The 18717-nt window shown below is 40.3% G+C and overlaps 1 protein-coding gene across 1 annotated transcript; it reads left to right on the forward strand.

Annotated features, from left to right (window-relative positions):
- The first annotated feature begins 392 nt into the window (after positions 1 to 392).
- Positions 393 to 10189, forward strand: HSD17B6 (hydroxysteroid 17-beta dehydrogenase 6). The gene is made up of 4 exons (XM_039223102.1): positions 393 to 747; positions 2173 to 2431; positions 6869 to 7032; positions 9784 to 10189. The coding sequence occupies exons 1-4, from the start codon at positions 435 to 437 to the stop codon at positions 9999 to 10001; spliced, it is 954 nt and encodes a 317-aa protein (XP_039079033.1). The 5' UTR covers positions 393 to 434; the 3' UTR covers positions 10002 to 10189.
- The last annotated feature ends 8528 nt before the right edge of the window (positions 10190 to 18717 follow it).

Below are 18717 nucleotides of genomic sequence, written 5' to 3' on the forward strand. Positions count from 1 at the left end.
CTACCTCTGTATATGCTCTATATCGCATGGTGCTGAATTGCTTGTAGGTAGTAGGACGTTATGCTGTTCACCACTTGGTTTATGTACACACTGTTGCTGCCTGGAATGTTCTTTCCTCTATATGTACTTTTTGAACTCTTAGCTATCCTATGGCAGTAGTTACAAAATCACTGCATCTGTGAAGCCATTTCTAACTTTGTAGGCAGTGGGTAATGTCCTTTGCAGCCTCATTAGACTGTGTATGGCACCTCCCCCCCACCCCCCGTCTACATTTCACTTGTTTAGTTCCTTCCAATCTCCTCTCTAGACTGTGATTTCTTGAGTATTACTGAATATGGAGTCCCCAGCACCTGGGGCAATGCCTGGCACAAAGCATATCAGAATAAAATGAAAGCTCTTCTCTTTCTTTTGAAGAGGAAGGAGATCCTGTCACCATGTGGCTGTACCTGGCGGCTCTTGTGGGCCTGTACTACCTCTTGCGCTGGTACCGGGAGAGGCAGGTGGTGAGCAACCTCCGAGACAAGTACGTCTTCATTACGGGCTGTGACTCGGGCTTCGGGAACCTGCTGGCCAGGCAGCTGGACCTGCGAGGCTTGAGGGTGCTGGCCGCGTGCCTGACAGAGAAGGGGGCTGAGCAGCTGAGAGACCAGACGTCAGACAGGCTGGAGACGGTGATCCTGGACGTCACCAAGACAGAGAGCATCTCTGCGGCCACTCAGTGGGTGAAGGAACGTGTAGGAGACAGAGGTATGAAGAAGTATTTTCTCCTTTCATTTACTTAGGCATTAAGATGTTGAAGTTTCTCTCTATATATAAAATCTCAAAAGCAGAATTTAAAAGGCTGGCTTTTTCATTTGAAGGACAGTCGTGGTCTTGTGTGGTGTTTCATTTCCTTAACAATGTTTACCTTGACAAATGAACCCAGTAGATTTGAAGCTATTATCTCACCTTGCTGAGGGAATATTTAAAACTACAGTTCTTTACGTTTGAAGAATTTTCAAGGTGTTCTTAAGAAATTGATTCTTCTCTCCTTGGCTACCATTTAAAATATAATCATTCCTGGGGCCCCTGGGTGGCTCAGTCAGCTAAGCATCTGACTTTGGCTCAGGTCATGATCTCACAGTTTGTGAGTTCGAGCCCCATGTCAGGCTCTGAGCTGTCACCTGTCCACTTTCAGGAGTCTGCTTCAGGTTCTCTGTGTGTGTCTCTCTCCGCCCCTCCCCCACTCATGCTGTCTCTCTCTCTCATAAATAAATAAAGTTAAAAATTTTTTAAAAATATAATCATTCCTTTAAGTCAACCTTTGGCCTTTTTAAAAAAATTATTTTATTTTTTTCTAATTAATAGACTGTATTTCTTAGAGCAGTTGTAGGCTTATGGAAATATTGAACAGAAAATACAGAGTTCCCATATACAACCTCCCCCCTTACAATTTTCTTTATTATTAAATTCTCTATTATTAAAATTTTGCCTTGGTGCAGTGCATTTATTACATTTGATGAGCCAATATTGATATGTTATTATTAACTAAAGGCCATAGTTTACCTTAGGCTCCACTTTGTGTTGTAGAGTTCTGTGAGTTTTGCCAAATGTCAAATAACATGTATCCGCCATATAGTATGATATAGAATAGTTTTGCTGTCCTAAAAGTCCTCTGTGCTCCACCTAGTTGCCATCCCCTCCCTCGCTCCCTGCAAATCCTGGCAGTTACTCATCTTTTTCCTGTCTCTATAATAGTTTTCCTTTTTCCTGAATGTCATGTAGTGGGAATCATAATGTCATATAGCCTTTTAAACTGGCCCTTGCATTTAATAATATGCACTTACGCTTCCTACTTGCCTTTCTGTGGCTTGATGGCTCTATTCCTTTTTTTATTTAAAGAGAGAGAGAAAGAATGAGCAGGGGTGGGGGCAGAGAAAGAGGGAGACACAGAATCAGAAGCAGGCTACGGGCTCCGAGCTGTCAGCACAGAACCCGACGTGGGGATCGAACCCACAGACCGTGAGATCATAACCTGAGCTGAAGTCGGACGCTCAATCGACTGAGCCACCCAGGCGCCCCTAAAAAATATATTTTTATATAACATTTTTAGTTGTTGTCAGCAGGAGGATCAAGGTAAATAGTTCTGTTAATTTTGTCAGAAACTGAATTCCTGCTTTGACTTTGTTTTAGGACTCTGGGGCCTGGTCAACAATGCAGGCATTTTTCACCCACTTTGCTGCACTGAGTGGCTGAAGATAGAGAGCTATGTGGATGTCTTCAAAGTGAACCTCATTGGTTTGATCGAGGTGACCTTGAGCATGCTTCCCTTGGTGAGGAAGGCACAGGGGAGGATTGTTAATGTTTCCAGCATTCTGGGAAGAGTTGCTTTCTTTGGAGGAGTCTACTGTAGCTCCAAGTATGGCGTGGAAGCCTTTTCAGATATTCTGAGGTAATGTTCTCTTTTTTTTTTTTCTTCCTCCCGCCCTCGCTCCCTCCCTCCTTTCCTTCCTTCCCTTCTTTCTTCCTGAGGTAAAACAAAAGCAACTGTTAAACACCTTAAATATGTCTTAGGCATTGTGCTAATTGCTTTTAACTACATTATCTTATTTCATTACTCCAAAAATCTTGATTTGTAGATACTATTACTAATCTGTTTTATATAGGAAGCTGAGGCTCAGATTTAAGTCTCTTTCCTAGAGTTCACCTGCCATAGCCAGCACTTGGCTGAACTGTGTTTTGACCTTGGGTCTTTGTGTCCTGCCACTACATCATATTTTAATGTAGTGGCATTTTTCTTTGATAAAATTTCATTTTTGAAGAGAAGATAACTGTCTTCTTTCCCCCTCAAAGAGCCTGTCCTTGTTTCTCCACGGTGACCCTCTTTTTCTCTGGGTGCTCATCTGCTTTACTCTGTATATCTTTTCTTTATCTAAGATCGTCTTTTCTTAGAACTTCAGTTTGCCACTACCCCTAATGGCCCTGCTTCTTCCACCTGTCTCTTTTTCATGCATTGTTTCAGCTTCATGTCCCTCTCTATTGGCTGCTTCCTTCTTTTTATACTTCCCTTTACATTTTAGTTCCTAAGAGAGAGGACTCTATTAGCTGTATTCATTTTCTGTGTGTGTGCCAGGTGATGTGACATTTTCATGCACTTTTTATGTGTCAGGCACTGTTGTAAGTACTTTACATCTAATAAGTCATTTAATCTTCATAGAATTCCAATGGAGAAGGTATTATTTTTATCCTTACTGTATGTGTGAGGAAGCTGAGGCACAGAGGTTAGTAATTTGCCATGGTCATAACATAGGTAGTATCAGGCAGAGCCACTCTCCAGTCCTAAGGGGGCTCTCCTCCCATGAAGTACCCTCCCTGGTCCAGTCAGCTGTGGACATGACAGACTCACGTGGCACAAAATACTTCTGCACAGGGATGCCTGGGGGGCTCAGTTGGTTAAGCATCCCGCTCTTGATCTTGGCTCGGGTCTTGATCTCACAGTTCATGGGATCAAGCCCCACATAGGGCTTGGGATTCTCTCTCTTCCTCTCTCTCTGTCCCTCCCCTGCTCTCTCTCTCTCTCAAAATAAATAATTAAAAAAATATATTGCTACACACCTGCCCCTTTGGCAGGGACTGACTTTATGACAGTTTCACATGTTGAAATGAACTGTGAACATTTTGTTTTATTTTATTTTTTTAAATATCTGTTTATTTTTGAGAGAAAGAGACAAGAGACAAGAGTGTGAGTAGGGGAGGAGCAGAGAGAGAGAGAGGGAGACACAGAATCTGAAGCAGGTTCCAGGCTTTGAACTTGGGACTGGCGAGATCATGACCTAGGCCGAAGTCATATGCTTAACCGACTGAGCCACTCAGGTGCCCCGAGCTGTGAATATTTTAGACACCATGTATTAGCTTTCTATGGCTGCTGTGAATCTTTTTTTTGGAATTCTGGTGTTTTTAATATTCATTTGAGACAAAGAGATAGTGCAAGCAGGGGAGGGGCAAAGAGAGGGAGACACGGAATCTGAAGAAGGCTCCGGGCTCTGAGCTGTCAACACAGAGCCTGATGTGGGACTCAAACTCATGGACCACGAGATCATGACCCAAGCGAAAGTCAGACGCTTAACCGACTGAGCCTCCCAGGTGCCCCAGAATTCTATTTTTTTAAGTAATCTCCACACCCATCATAGGGCTCAGACTCACAACCCCAAGATCAAGAATTGCACACTCTACTGAGTGAGCCAGCCGGGCACCCCATGACTGCTGTAATTTACACTGTCTGAAAACAACACATATTTATTCCCTCACAGTTCTGTAAGCCAAAATCTGAAATCAGTATTACTGGGCCAAAATCAAGTTGTTGACAGGGCCAGACTCCTTCTGAAGGCTCTAGGGTAGAATCTGTGCCTTGCCTCTTCCACTTCTGCTGGCTATCAGCATTCTTGGCTTGTGACTGCATCACTGTATTCTCTGCCTCCCATGGTCTTGTTACTTTCTATTTCTCTGTTGGCCTTCAAATCTGCCTCTGTCTCTCTTATAAGGATAATTGTGATTGCACGTAGTGCACACCCAAATTATCCAGCATAATCTCCGTACTCAAGATCCTTAACTTAATCACAACCACAAAGTCTTTGCCGCCGAGGCTAACATTTATAGATTCCAGGAATTAGGACCTGATACCTTTGGGGACCGTTATTCAGTCTACCACATGCCATGATTGGTAGATATCTCTTATAATATGCATATTGTATTATCTGCCTAGGAAGGGAATAGGGAAATAACTGAGGAAGTTACCTGAGTTGTTACCATGTGACAGGCACCTTGCCTGGCTTCTAGTCTAATTGACATTCTGTTTACCTCCATGAGGTACTGCCTACTGATTTACCACCACTCACCACTGGTCCCTCAAACCCCTTGACTCATTTCCAGACCAAGAACAAAGATCTGTCCATCCAGTATTCAGATCACGAATTCCTTTAGAAAATTCCAGCATGCCTTAATTGTGCTAAGGCTGAACAGGGAAAGGAAGTTTTGTCTCACATATGAATTGGAGTTTTAAAGGGAATGCAGATGTTTTTGTGATGGGAATCACAGTGAGGGAGCTGCAAGGGGAAGTTTTAGGGTGGCTTGCATAGCTCTCCCTCTTCCCTGGCACACACAGGTGCCTGGAGAATCTTTCTCACTGGAAGGTTTTAGATTTTGCTTTGATAAGGGAGGCTCTTCCATTAGAATAGTGGTTTTTAACTTTTAGGATGCCTCAGAGCCACCTGACGGCTTATTCAAACACACTATTGGGCCTCACCCCCAGAGTTTCTGACCTAATAGATCTGGACTGGAGCCCAATAATTTACATTTCTAACAGGCTTCCAAAATGCTAATGTTGCCATTTATCTGGGGTCCACGTTTTGAGAAGCACTCTCTACTTTAGAGGGTCATGATGCTTTGTGTTCTACCTTCTTATGGATCATTATTTCAGAGATTTCTCCTTGACATAGCTTGGGCTTCATCTTCTCCAGCGAGGTTACTTGAACCTCTAGATTAGGGAACACCCCTTATCATTGTCTGCTGAACATCTAGAGTATCCCTCTCCTGTGGTGCACAGTGCCATCCTACTTCTCCTGGTGAAGGCGACGCTTAGCACAGTGCCTGCTATATACTCAGCCCCTGAGCAGTGTTTTGGAACTGTTTGTTGAACTAACCTGAATATTCTGGAATGACCAATGGCTTGCAATTTTATTTTATTTTATTTCTTTATTTTTTTAATGTTTATTATTTTTGAGAGAGAGAGAGAGAGAGAGCAAGCAGGGGAGGGGCAGAGAGGGAGACACAGAATTGGAAGCAGGCTCCAGGCTCTGAGTGGCCAGCACAGAGCCTGACGTGGGGCTCGAACTCATAGACTGCCAGATCATGACCTGAACTGAAGTCGGCTGCTTAACCGACTGAGCCCCCCAGGCGCCCCTAATGACTTGCAATTTTAATGCTCATATCATATTCTATTAATGATATCTTGGAGTCTTTGAACACATGGTCATTTTTCAGAGGCCTGTGCTTTTGTGAGTACAATTCCTACTACCTGCTACTCCACTCTTCCCCTTTCTTAACTTGGGAATCTCCTCTTTATCCTTCAAGGCTCAACTGAAACATTCTTCCTCATTGAAGCCTTCCCTGACTCCCTCAGAATATTTATCTGACAACGCCTGGGTGGATCAGTCAGTTGAGCGTCTGACTTTGGCTCAGGTCATGATCTCACGGTTAGTGGGTTCGAGCCTCGCGTTGGGCTCTGTGCTGACTGCTCAGAGCCTGGAGCCTGTTTCAGATTCTGTGTCTCCCTCTCTCTCTGACCCTCCCCTGCTCACGCTGTCTCTCTCTCTCAGAATTAAATAAAAAACATTAAAAAAAAACCTATCTGCCACCTCCTCTCTGCTTATGGAGCCCCTTGAATATCTCTCCTTTACAGTTCTTTTGAGTTGTGTTATAATTATTTGCGTACTTGTTAGACTTACCTACTGTGAGCTTTTTGAGGCAAGCAACTGAGTCTTGATTTTCTGAGATTGTGTGTGTAAACTACACAGTAGCTGCTGTAAAAATGCTAATTTTTTAAAATTATTCCTTGTATTCTGCATGGCTTTACTGCCTAACACGTGGTAGAGACTTAATTGTGAAAAGAGGGGTGGTAGAATTGAATGGTTATGGTAGTTTATATAATCATGTCCTAATTTTTGGATCTCGGGATATTTAAAATTTTGTTTTTTTCCTCTCCATTTCTTTATCCTTTAAAATATTCAGGAGAGTTGTTTTTATAACCTGTTTTGTTTTGTTTCCTCCCTGAGATCATTGAAATGTGCTGTCTCTCAATCAAAAGAGTTAACTCGAGGGTTTTTATTTTCAGGCGTGAGCTTCAACATTTTGGGGTGAAAATCAGTGTGATTGAACCTGGCTATTTCAGAACTGGCATGTCAGATCTGCAGTCGTCCTTAGGAAGAATGAAGCAAGCCTGGGAAGAAGTCCCTACGCATATTAAGGAGGCCTATGGACAGAAGTTTTTTGATGCCCGTGAGCTTTTCTTTTCATAGAATAATGGATAACCTTGCATGAGAAAGGGAAAAGAGGGTTGGTGGGGAATGATTGGCAAGCTCTGAGAACTGAGAACTGTGAACTGTTTAAGGAAACAAAGCCTTCCTGGCATTTGAGAAGGTCCCAGGGCCCTCATGGTTGGCTTGGTGATGGCTGTCATGGCTGAGGAAGAGGTTACATAGAAAGCTTAGGAGCAAGGCCTGCGCTGCCTTGGCCAAGCCTGGCCACCTGAGCACTAGGGAGGTATTACATGGTTAGAGGCATGGAAACTCTGGGTCTCGAGAAGGGGGTGCCCCTCTGTAGTTTGGTGAGGCTTGTGTGGGAGGCCTGCACAACTGAAATACAGTCCTTTCGGTAACAAAGGGTCCAGCTACAACTCCATGTCTTACTGTGGGAGGAGGGTGAGTGTGTGTGGGTAGAGGGAAGTGGGTGAGGACCAGCTGTGCAGTGCCGTATTGGCTGTGCCCAGGGACTAGAACTCATGTGCAGGCCTTAGGAGCTTCATGGGAGTGAGATGGTTCAATTTCTTGTAAGAATGTCATCCTTAGGACCTGGAAGAAGAGACAGTTGGGGTTTAAGGCAAGGCGGTCTGCTTAGTAGAAGTAAGTCATGCACATCAATATGGGGTTCCACCTTCCTGGGGAAAACAATGCTTTTTCTTCATACAAAGAAGTCAGGAGCTTGCCAAGGCCCAAGGGACCAGCTCTCCTTTCCATTTTCCAAAGGACCCTGCGATCGGTGGGTAGCAGCAGCCCTGTCACTGGCTTTGAGTGATATTGTAGTCCAGAGAAAAGGCAGACAGAAGTACAGACAGAGGACTCCCAACCTACAGCACTATCTTCTGGGTGCATCAGGCCTAAGAAGGTGACCATTAACAGAGTGGAGGAGGATTGGATCAAGAAAAAGCTGCACAAAACAGTGCCTGAGCCTCTCAGAACTCATAGAAAACTAGGGAACCACAGTTCCTAACATGCCAGGGGGCCAGCTACAGTTGTAAGCTTATCCCCACCTAAGGTTTTCAACTGTGTATTAGGGAATTTGTTCCCCCTTGTGGATATATTTAATTTGACAATAGAAATGAAAAGGGAAACAGAATTTATTGCAGTGACTATACATAAAGTACGTATGGATGTAAAAGGATATATGTATTTCATGATATAAAAAGGAGTTGAAATTGTTCATATAGTCCATGGATCAGAATAATTTAGATCAGTGCTATCCAATAGAAATATAATGAGAACCATATGTGTAATCTTAAATTTTCTGGTTCCCATAGTAAAAAAAAGGAAACTGATGAAATTAATTTTAATAGCACAGTTTATTTAATCCTGCATATCCAAGATACTATGATTTTGGCATTCATTTATTTATCATCAATGAAAGATTGTTAATAAGGCATTTTATATTCTTTTTCTTATTAGTATTTGAAACTTGGTATATGTTTTTTTTAAGTTTATTTACTTGGAGAGAGAGAGACGGGGAGGGGCAGAGAGAGAGTGAGAGAGAATCCAAAGCAGGCTTGGCACTGCCTGCACAGAGCAGAGCCTGACTTGGGGCTTGAACTCATGAACCGTGAGATCATGACCTGAGCGGAAACCAAGAGTCGGGCACTTAACTGACTGAGCCACCCAGGTGCCCCAATATGTACTTTATACTTACAGCATATCTCAATTTAGATGCTAAATTTTCTTAGGAAATCCTTCATCTGTAGATTAATAAAATTTATAGTTGCCAGCGGCATTATTCATAATATCTCCAAAGTGGAAACCATTTAAATGTCCACCAACTGATGGATAGGTAAACAAAAGGTGATATAGTCATATAATGAATATTATTTGGCAATAAAAAAGCGTGAAATTCTCATACATGCTACAGCATGGATGAAGTTTGAAAACATTTTGCTTAGTGAAAAGAAGCCAGTCCCCAAAGATCACAATGTATAATTCTATTTATATGAAATGTTCAGGAAAAGGCAGTCTCTAAAGACAGCAGGTAGATTAGTGGTTGTGTAGGACTGGCTGGGTTGGCAGAAAATGACAGTAACTGCTAATAGGTATAGTTTTCTTTTGGAGATGATGAGAATGTTTTAAACTTAGATTGGGTGGGTGGTTGCACAATTCTGAATATACTAAAAGTCATTGACTTGTACACTTTATTTATTTTTTTTAATGTTTATTTATTTATTTTGAGAGAGAGAGAGTGAGCAGAGAAGGGGCAGAGAGAGAGAGAGGCAGAGAATCCCAAGCTGACCGCGCAGAGCCCAATGCAGGGATTGAACTCACAAACCATGAGATCATGACCTGAGCCCAAACCGAATCTGATGCTTACCCGACTGAACCCCCCCCAACTTACACACTTTAAGTGGCTGAATTTTATGGTTTATGAATTATAACTCAGTAAGATGTTAACTTTTTTCCAGTTGCAAAGGTAGATTCACATACCTATGTTGTTCCAAAGTGCTAAAATGTTTTCCAATAATGGAGTTGAGTTTTAAAATGGAAATTAATTAAAATTTTCAAATTCAGTGTTTAGTCACACTAACTATATTTTAAGAGCTCAGCAGCTACATTTGGCTTGTGGCTGCTACTGGGCAGAGGTAGGCCTGATCAGTCTGATCCTTGTAGAAATTAAATGTAGTTAGACTTCTATGACAGTATATAACTAACTGGAGCTTAACATTAAAATCCAAAGAAGAAGATTGTTGACCACCATTTCTCTTTTTGGATACAGATTACAATGGCTTGAAACAAGGGTTGTTGAGATGTAGCACAAACCTGAACCTGGTCACTGACTGCATGGAACACGCTCTGATATCTGTGCATCCCCGTACTCGATATTCAGCTGGCTGGGATTCTCAGTTTTTCTTCATTCCTCTGTCTTATTTACCTACATCACTGGCAGACTACATATTGACTAGATCTTGGCCCAAACCAGCCCAGGCAGTCTAAAGAAAACTGGTTTGATGGCTCTTGAAATGAAGAAGACAAAGTCTGAAATTGGTCATTAGTGTCTCAGTAATCCTTATGAAATTCATTCATCCTGATGAATTTTTATTACTTTAAGCATTTTTTGATGAGAATGTTTTCAAAATGCATCATTCTTCTTTACCTTATTAAACAGAGTAAACTGAAAACAATTCAACTTGTCTTGATGTTATTTCTTTATGTAAATGAATACTTGTTCTATGCCATGGTACACTATTGCTCAAGAACTATTGAGAAATACATGGGCCTGTTTATCCTTGCGTGAAATTGATCTGTACTATGGTAATTTTTTTTTAAGTTTATTTATTTATTGTGAGAGAGACAGAGAGAGCAAGAGGTGGGAGGGGCAGAGAGAGGGAGACAGAGGACCAGAAGCAAGCTTTGTGCTGACAGTAGAGAGCCCGACATGGGACTCAAACTCACAAACCATGAGATCATGACCCGAGCCAAAGTTGGATGCTTAACCAACTAAGCCACCCAGGTGCCCCTGATTTTTAATTTTTTTAATCCAAATAACATACACATACATACTTAAATGTTCAGTTAATACTCAAAAGCTTAAAAATAAAAAACATCAGTTCCCCACCCTTCACTGCTGCTCCTCAGAGGCAAATGCTTTCAACTTTTAGCTGTTTCTTCTGGTATTAACCTCTATATTTTTAAATAATATGGTGTCCTTTTTGAACACTTGGTTAAAATAGAGACCGCCAAATTTCTCAACTATAAAGTTAATATTTTTGTAATTAATAAATAATTTGTGAGGATATTTTGAGATTATAGATAGATGTCCTCTTCCTCATCAAACTTTTACCTACTAATTTTAGAATTATTAATGATTCATTTAAAAATCAATTATTTCTTTGATGCTTATGAATGGTGATTTTTAACTCCCTTATTACATCTACATTTACAAGTTGAAGTTTCCATCTCCTTTATTTTTTATTTATTATAAGAATGGACTCATGGATTCTTATTTTATTCAGCTAGTTATAAACCATTTTTGTCATTGTTTCATAGTTTTAGAATTCCTATACCCATACTATTACAGATACCTACCAGTTGGAGTTCAATATTTACTTGTGTTGGTTAGTCTTTAAACTATATAGTTTGTAGTTTCATATGTAGTCAAAGTACTTCTTCCAAATATTAATTTTTCCCCATTTGGTGTTTATTATTCATTTGAAATATAGTTTCGTGTATTTTTTTTCTTGTTAGTATTTAATTTAGCCTTTCTCCCCTTGCATGCACATTGATTTTACTTTTTGAATACATAAAACAACATGATTCTGAAGTCAAAGCTTATACTGAGGCAAATCTCAGACATTATATAGGAACTGTAATTTGTAAAAATGTTATCATTTGTGTCAAAATAGCAACAAAAAATATAAGGTACCAAGTAATCTATTTATTTATTTATTTCAGGTAAGGATTTTTTTTCACATTTATTTAAAGAGAGAGTGTACATTTCAACATTTATTTTTAGGGAGAGCGTGTACTAGCAGGGGAGGGGCAGAGAGAGGGAGACCCAGAATCTGAAGCAGGCTCCAGGCTCTGAGCTGTCAGCACAGAGCCTGAAGTGAGACTCAAACCCACAAACTGTGAGATCATGACCTGAGTCAAAGTTGGATGCTTAACCGACTGAGCCACCCAGCACCCAGGTAAGTATTTTTTAAAATTTTTATTTATTTATTTTTTTAATTTACATTCATTAGTTAGCATATAGGATAATAACGATTTCAGGAGTAGGTTCCAGTGATTCATCTCCTATGTATAACACCCAGGGTTCATCCCAACAAGTGTCTTCCTTAATACCCCTTACCTATTTAGCCCATCCCCCCCACCCCCCCAACCACCCTCAGTTTGTTCTTTGTATTTAAAAGTCTTATGTTTTGTCTCCCTCCTTATTTTTATATTATTTTTGCTTCCTTTTCCTTATGTTCATCTGTTTTGTATCTTAAATTCCACATATGAGTGAAGTCATGATACTGTCTTTCTCTGACTAATTTCGCTTAGCATAATACCCTCTAGTTCCATCCACGTAGTTGTAAATAGCAAGATTTCATTCTTTTTGATCACTGAGTAATACTCCATTGTGTATATGTATGACACCTTCTTTATCCATTTGTCTTTTGATGGTCATTTGGGCTCTTTCCACACTTTGGCTATTGTCGATAACAGTGTTGTAAACATTGGGGTGCACATGACCCTTCAAAACAGCACACCTGTATCCCTTGGGTAAATACCTAGTAGTACAATTGCTGGATCATAGGGTAGTTCTATTTTTAATTTTTTGAGGAACCTCCATACTGTTTTTCTGAATGGCTGCACCAGTTTGCATTCCCACCAGCATTGCAAAAGAGATCCTCTTTCTCTGTGTCTTCATCAGCATCTGTTGTTGCCTGAATTAATTTTAGCCATTCTGACTGGTGTGAGGTGGCATCTCGTTGTGGTTTTGGTTTGCATTTCTCTGATGATGAGTGATGTTGAGAATTTTTTATGTGTCTGTTAGCCATCTGGATATCTTCTTTGGAGAAGTGTCTATTCATGTCTCTTGCCCATTTTTTCACTGGATTATTTGTTTTCTGGGTGTTGAGTTTGATAAGTTCTTTATAGATTCTGGATATGTCATTTGCCAATATCTTCTCCCATTCTGTTTGTTGCCTTTCAGTTTGGTTGATTGTTTCCTTCCCTGTGCAGAAGTTTTGTTTATCTTGATGAGGTCACAATAGTTCATTTTTGCTTTTGTTTCCCTTGTGCCTGGAGACATGTTGAGTAAGAAGTTGCTGCAGCCAAGGTCAAAGAGGTTTTGCCTGCTTTCTCGAAACTCTAGGATTTCGATGACTTCCTGTCTTACCTTTAGGTCTTTCATCCATTTGAGTTTATTTTTGTGTATGGTGTAAAAAAGTGGTTCAAGTTCATTTTTCTGTGTTTCACTGTCCAGTTTTCCCAACACCATTTGCTGAAGAGACTATCTTTTTTCCATTGGATGTTCTTTCCTGCTTTGTCAAATATTGGTTGGCCATACATTTGTGGGTCCATTTCTGGGTCCTCTGTTCCATTGATCTAAGTGTGTTTTTGTGCCAGTACCGTACTGTGTTGATGAATACAGCTTTGTAATACATCTTGAAGTCTGGGATTGAGATGCCTCCAGCTTTGGTTTTCTTTTTCAGGATTGCTTTGGCTATTCAGGGTTATTTCTGATTCCATACAAAATTTTAGGATTGTTTGTTCTAGTTCTATGAAGAATGCTGGTGTTATTTTGATAGGCGTTGCATTGAATATGTAGATTGCATTGATATGTGGAATATGGGTAGTATCGACACTTTAATTTTTGTGTCTTTTTCCATTTCTTTCATAAGCTTTCTAAAGTTTTCAGTGTATAGATTTTTCACCTCTTTGGTTAGATTTATTATTGCTAAGTATTTTATGGATTTTGGTGCAATCATAAATGGGATCAATTCCTTGATTTCTCCTTTTGCTGCTTCATTACTGGTGTATAGAGAGTGCTGAATCCTAACCACTAGACCACCAGGGAATTACTGGTGTATAGAAATGCAAATGATTTCTGTGCATTGATTTTATATCCTGTGATTTTGCTGAATTCATGGATTAGTTCTAGCAGGTTTTGTGGAATATTTTGGGTTTTCCATATACAGTATCATGTCGTCTGCGAAGAGTAAAAGTTTTACTCCTCCTTGCTGATTTAGATGCCTTTTATTCCTTTGTATTGTCTGGTTGCTGAGGCCAGGATTTCCACTATGTTGAATAAAGTGGTGAGAATGGACATTACTCTCGTGTTACTAACCTTAAGGGGAAAGCTTTAGTTTTTCCCCATTGAAGATGATATTGGTGGGCTTTTCACATATGTCTTTTATGATCTTGAAGTATGATCCTTCTATCCCTACTTTTTTGAGGGTTTTTATCAGAAAGGATGCTGTATTTTGTCAAATCCTTTCTCTGCAACTTTTGAGAGGATCATGTGGTTCTTGTCCTTTCTTTTATTGATGTGATGTATCACATTTATTGATTTGCAGATATTGAACCAGCCCTGTATCCCAGATATAAATCCCACTTGTTTGTGGTAAATGATTCTTTTAAAGTATTGTTTGATTTGGTTGGCTAGTATCTTTTTGAGGATTTTTGCATCCGTGTTCGTCAGGGAAATTGGTCTGTAGTTCTCCTTTTTAGTGGGGTCTTTGGTTTTGGAATCATAAGATAATACTGGCTTCATAGGATGGGTTTGGAAGTTTTCCTTCCATTTCTATTTTTTTGGAACAGCTTCAAAAGAATAGATGTTAACTCTTCTTTAAATGCTTGGTAGAATTCTCCTGTAAGTCCATCTGGCCCTGGACTCTTGTTTTTTTTTTTTTTGTTTTGGGGGGGTTTTTTGGGAAGAATTTTGATTACTAATTCAATTTCTTTACTGTTTATGGGTCTGTTCAAATTTTGTTTTTTCTTGTTTCAGTTTTAGTAGTTCATATGTTTCTAGGAATTTGTCTATTTCTTCCATATTGCCCAATTTATTGGCATTTAATTGTTCATAATATTTTCTTATGTATTTCTGCAGTGTTGGTTGTGATCTCTCCTCTTTCATTCTTGATTTTATTTATTTGGATCCTTTCCTTTTTCTTTTTTATCAAACTGGCTAGGGGTTTATGAATTTTGTTAATTCTTTCAAAGAACCAGCTTCTGGTTTCAGTGATGTGTTCTACTGTTTGTTGTTGTTGTTGTTTGTTGTTGTTGTTTAGATAGCATTGAAAATTCTCTCTAATCTTCATTATTTCCCATCTTATATCAGTTTTGGGTTTTATTTGCTGTTCCTTTTACAGCTCTATAAGGTGTAAGGTTAGGTTGTGTATCTGAGACCTTTCTTCCTTCTTTAAGAAGGCCTGGATTGCTATATACTTCCCTCTTATGACCGCCTTTGCTGTATCCCAGAGGTTTAGGGCTTATGGTGTTATCATTTTCATTGGCTTCCACATACTTTTAATTTCCTCTTTAACTTCTTGGTTAGCCCATTCATTTTTTAGTAGGATGTTCTTTAGTCTCTAAGTATTTGTTGTCTTTCCAAATTTTTTTCTTGTGGTTGATTTTGAGTTTCATAGCGTTGTGGTCTGAAAATATGCAGGTATGATCTCGATCTTTTTGTACTTATTGAGGGCTGATTTGTGTTCCACTGTGTGATCTATTCTGGAGAATGTTCCATGTGCACTTGAGAAGAATGTATATTCTGCTGCTTTAGGATGAAATGTTCTGAATATATCTGTTAAGTCCATCCTGTCTAGCGTGTCATTCAAGGTCATTGTTTCCTTGTTGATTATCTGTTTAGATGATCTGTCCATTGCTGTAAGTGGGATGTTGAAGTCCCCTACTATTATGGTATTATTATCAATGAGTTTCTGTATGTTTGTGATTAATTGCTTTATATATTTAGGTGTCACACGTTTGGGGCATATATGTCTACAACTGTTAGATCTTCTTGGTGGATAGACCCCTTAATTATGATGTAATGAATGCCCTTCTTCATCTCTTGTTACAGTCTTTATTTTAAAATCTACATTATCTGGGGGTGCCTGGGTGGCTTAGTCGGTTAAGCATCCGACTTTCGCTTAGGTCATGATCTCACAGTTCGTGGGCTCGAGCCCTGTGTTGGGCTCTGTGCTGACAGCCAGCTCAGAGCCTGGAGCCTGTTTCAAATTCTGTGTCTCCCTCTCTCTCTGACCCTCCCCTGCTCACACTGTCTCTCTCTCTCTCTCCTAGTAATAAATAAAAAAACATTAAAAAAATTTTTTAAATAAAATGTACATTGTCTGATATAAGTATGGCTACTCTGGCTTTCTTTTGGTGACCATTAGCATGATAGATGGTTTTCCATCTCTTTACTTTCAATATGAAGGTGTCTTTAGATCTAAAATAGGTCTCTTGTAAAAAAGCATGTAGATGGATCTTGTTTTCATATCCAATCTGTTACCCTATGTCTTTTGATTGGAGTATTTAGTCCATTGACATTTAGAGTGAGTACTGAAAGATATGAATTTATTGCCATTGTGTTGCCTGTAGAGTTGGAGTTTCTGGTGGTGTTCTCTGGTCCTTTCTAGTCTGTGTTGCTTTTGGTCTTGTTTTATTTTGTCTTTTCTCCCCTAAGAGAGTCCCTGTTAAAATTTCTTGCAGGGCTGGCTTATGGTCACAAACTCCTTTAGCTTTTGTTTGTCTGGGAAACTTTTTATCTCTCCTTTTATTCTTTTTTTTAGAACTTAAAAAAAATTTTTTTTATATCTTTATTTTATTTTGAGAGACAGAGACAGAGAGCGAGTGGGGGAGGGCAGGGAGAGAGGGAGACACAGAATCTGAAGCAGGCTCCAGGATCTGAGCTGTCAGCATAAAGCCTGACGTGAGGCTTGAACCCACGGACTGTGAGATCATGACATGAGCCAAAGTAGGATGCTTAACCGACTGAGCCACCCAGGTGCTCCTCTCTCCTTCTATTTTGAATGACAGCCTTATTGGATAAAGAATTCTTGGCTGCATATTTTTCTGATTCAGCACACTGAATATATCCTGCCACTAGTTTCTGGCCTGCCAAGTTTCTGTGGATAGGTCTTCTGTGAACCTGATGTCTTCCTTTGAGGTTAAGGACTTTTTTCCCTTGCTGCTTTCATGATTCTTTCCTTTTCTGTGTATTTTGTAAATTTGACTATGGTATGCCTTGTTGATGGTTGGTTTTTGTTCAGTTGAATGGGAGTTCTCTGTGCTTCCTGGATTTTGTTGTCTGTGTCTTTCCCCAGGTTAGGAAAGTTTTCTGCTATGATTTGCTCAGATAAGCCTTCTGTCCCTTTTTCTCTCTCTTCATTTTCTGGGACCCCTATGATTTAGATGTTATTCCTTTTTCATGTATCACTGAGTTCTCTAATTCTTTTTTTTTTTTTATTTCTAGGAGAGAGAGAGAGAGACAGTGTGAGCAGGGAAGGGTCAGAGAGAGAGGGAGACACAGAATCCGAATCAGGCTCCAGGCTCTGAGCTGGCAGTCAGCACAGAGCCCGACGCGGGGCTCGAACCCACAAACCGCGAGATCATGACCCAAGCGAAAGTCGGACGCTTAACCGACTAAGCCACCCAGGCGCCCCTAGTTCTCTAATTCTTATATCATGCTCTTTTGCCTTGGTTTACCTCTTTTTTTTTCCCGCTTCATTATTCTCCATAAGTGTCCTCTAAATCACTGATTCATTGCCCTATGTCCTCCAACCTTGCCATGGTGGCATCCTTTGAGATTGCATTTCAGTTATATTATTTTTAATTTCATCCTGACTATATTTTACTTCTTTTATTTTTGCAGAGGGATTCTATGCTTTTTTTAAACCCCAGCTAGTATTCTTATTATCGTGATTCTAAATTCTGGTTCAGACACCTTGGTTGTATCTGTGTTGATTAAGTCCCTGGCTGTCATTTCTTCCTGTTCTTTCTTTTGGGGTGAATTCCTTCATTTTGTCATTTTGGAGGAAGAAAAAGAAATAATACAATTAAAATTAAAAAAATAAAAAACAACACAAATCAAATAAAGGATGCTAGATCTTAGGTGTGTTTTGGTCTGGTCATTGAAAGAAGTTTGATAGAGAAAAAAGGGAAAGAAAAGAAAAGGAAAACATTTCAAAATTTAAAATATGAACACAACAAAATAGAATAAAATGAAATGATGAAAGTAAAATAGAATAGAAAAACATTTACAAAAAAGTAAAAAATATAGTAAAAAATCTTTTTTAGTTAAGATGGAAAATAAAAATAAATTTTTCCTCTTCTTGTATTCAAGAATAAGAAAAGAAAAAGGGAAAAAATGGAATAGATGGACCATCGAGCAGAATGAAATATGATAGACATTACATCAAGTTTTCCCCTAGAAGTCAAACTGTGAAGCACTTTACAGTCTGTAAACTAAGCCAAGTGAGAGACTTGTGTTCCTCTCGAGCACCGTTGCTGCAGTTGGGCGGGGCTTAGTGTAATGGCTCCGTTCTCCACTAGGCGGCGCTGCTTAGCTTACTGGGGTGGATCATTGAGGGCGGGTGTATGCGTATATGCACATGCATGGGAGAGGTGAAAATGGTGTCACCCACCTAACCAGTCTCTAGTATCAGAACTCTGTGGTCTCGCCAACTGGCAATCAAACACCTTCGTCTCCAGCTTCCATCCACTTCCCGCCTCTACGCTGTAGGAGACCAAGCCGTCAGCCTGCCAGGCGGCACCTCTCTCTGGAGTTTTAGCTCAGATTGGGCTGTTTCCAAACTCCTCACTTCTGAGGGTCCTGCGACTTTGACTCGCTCAGACCCTCCGGGGAAGAGTCACTCTCGCGGAGCAATGGCCAGGTGCCAGCCCACCCCCAGGAACATTTGTGGGACTGTGCTGCTGCCAATGCCCAGAGACTACAGCCCGATGGATTCCAGCCCGCCCCAGAAAAAGTTCAGGTGATCATGTAGCAGCGGCGTTTCAGGGATTATGCTAAATCACAACACCCATCTGGAGCCAGGCTTTACCTCCCCTTAATGTCTTTGTTCCAGCACCAGCAAACATGGCTGTTCTTCAGGGTCCACAGGGACCTTTGCCTATGGGGAGGCCGCACAGCCTCTACCAAAGGTCCTCCCTGTGGGGGAACCACCTCTCTCCATGTGGCCTGAAGACCCCTTGGACCTCA

The sequence above is a fragment of the Hyaena hyaena genome, unplaced genomic scaffold (genome assembly GCF_003009895.1).
Source record: "Hyaena hyaena isolate Hyena2069 unplaced genomic scaffold, ASM300989v1 scaffold_1279, whole genome shotgun sequence".
Taxonomy (NCBI): domain Eukaryota; kingdom Metazoa; phylum Chordata; class Mammalia; order Carnivora; family Hyaenidae; genus Hyaena; species Hyaena hyaena.

What these genes read in the sequence shown, in the direction of transcription:
- HSD17B6 (XM_039223102.1), top strand. Translation starts at nt 435, where the DNA reads ATGTGGCTGTACCTGGCGGCTCTTGTGGGCCTGTACTACCTCTTGCGC. An exon ending in GGAACGTGTAGGAGACAGAG is followed by an intron (nt 748 to 2,172) that starts GTATGAAGAAGT and finishes ACTTTGTTTTAG; the next exon opens with GACTCTGGGGCCTGGTCAAC. An exon ending in GCCTTTTCAGATATTCTGAG is followed by an intron (nt 2,432 to 6,868) that starts GTAATGTTCTCT and finishes TTTTATTTTCAG; the next exon opens with GCGTGAGCTTCAACATTTTG.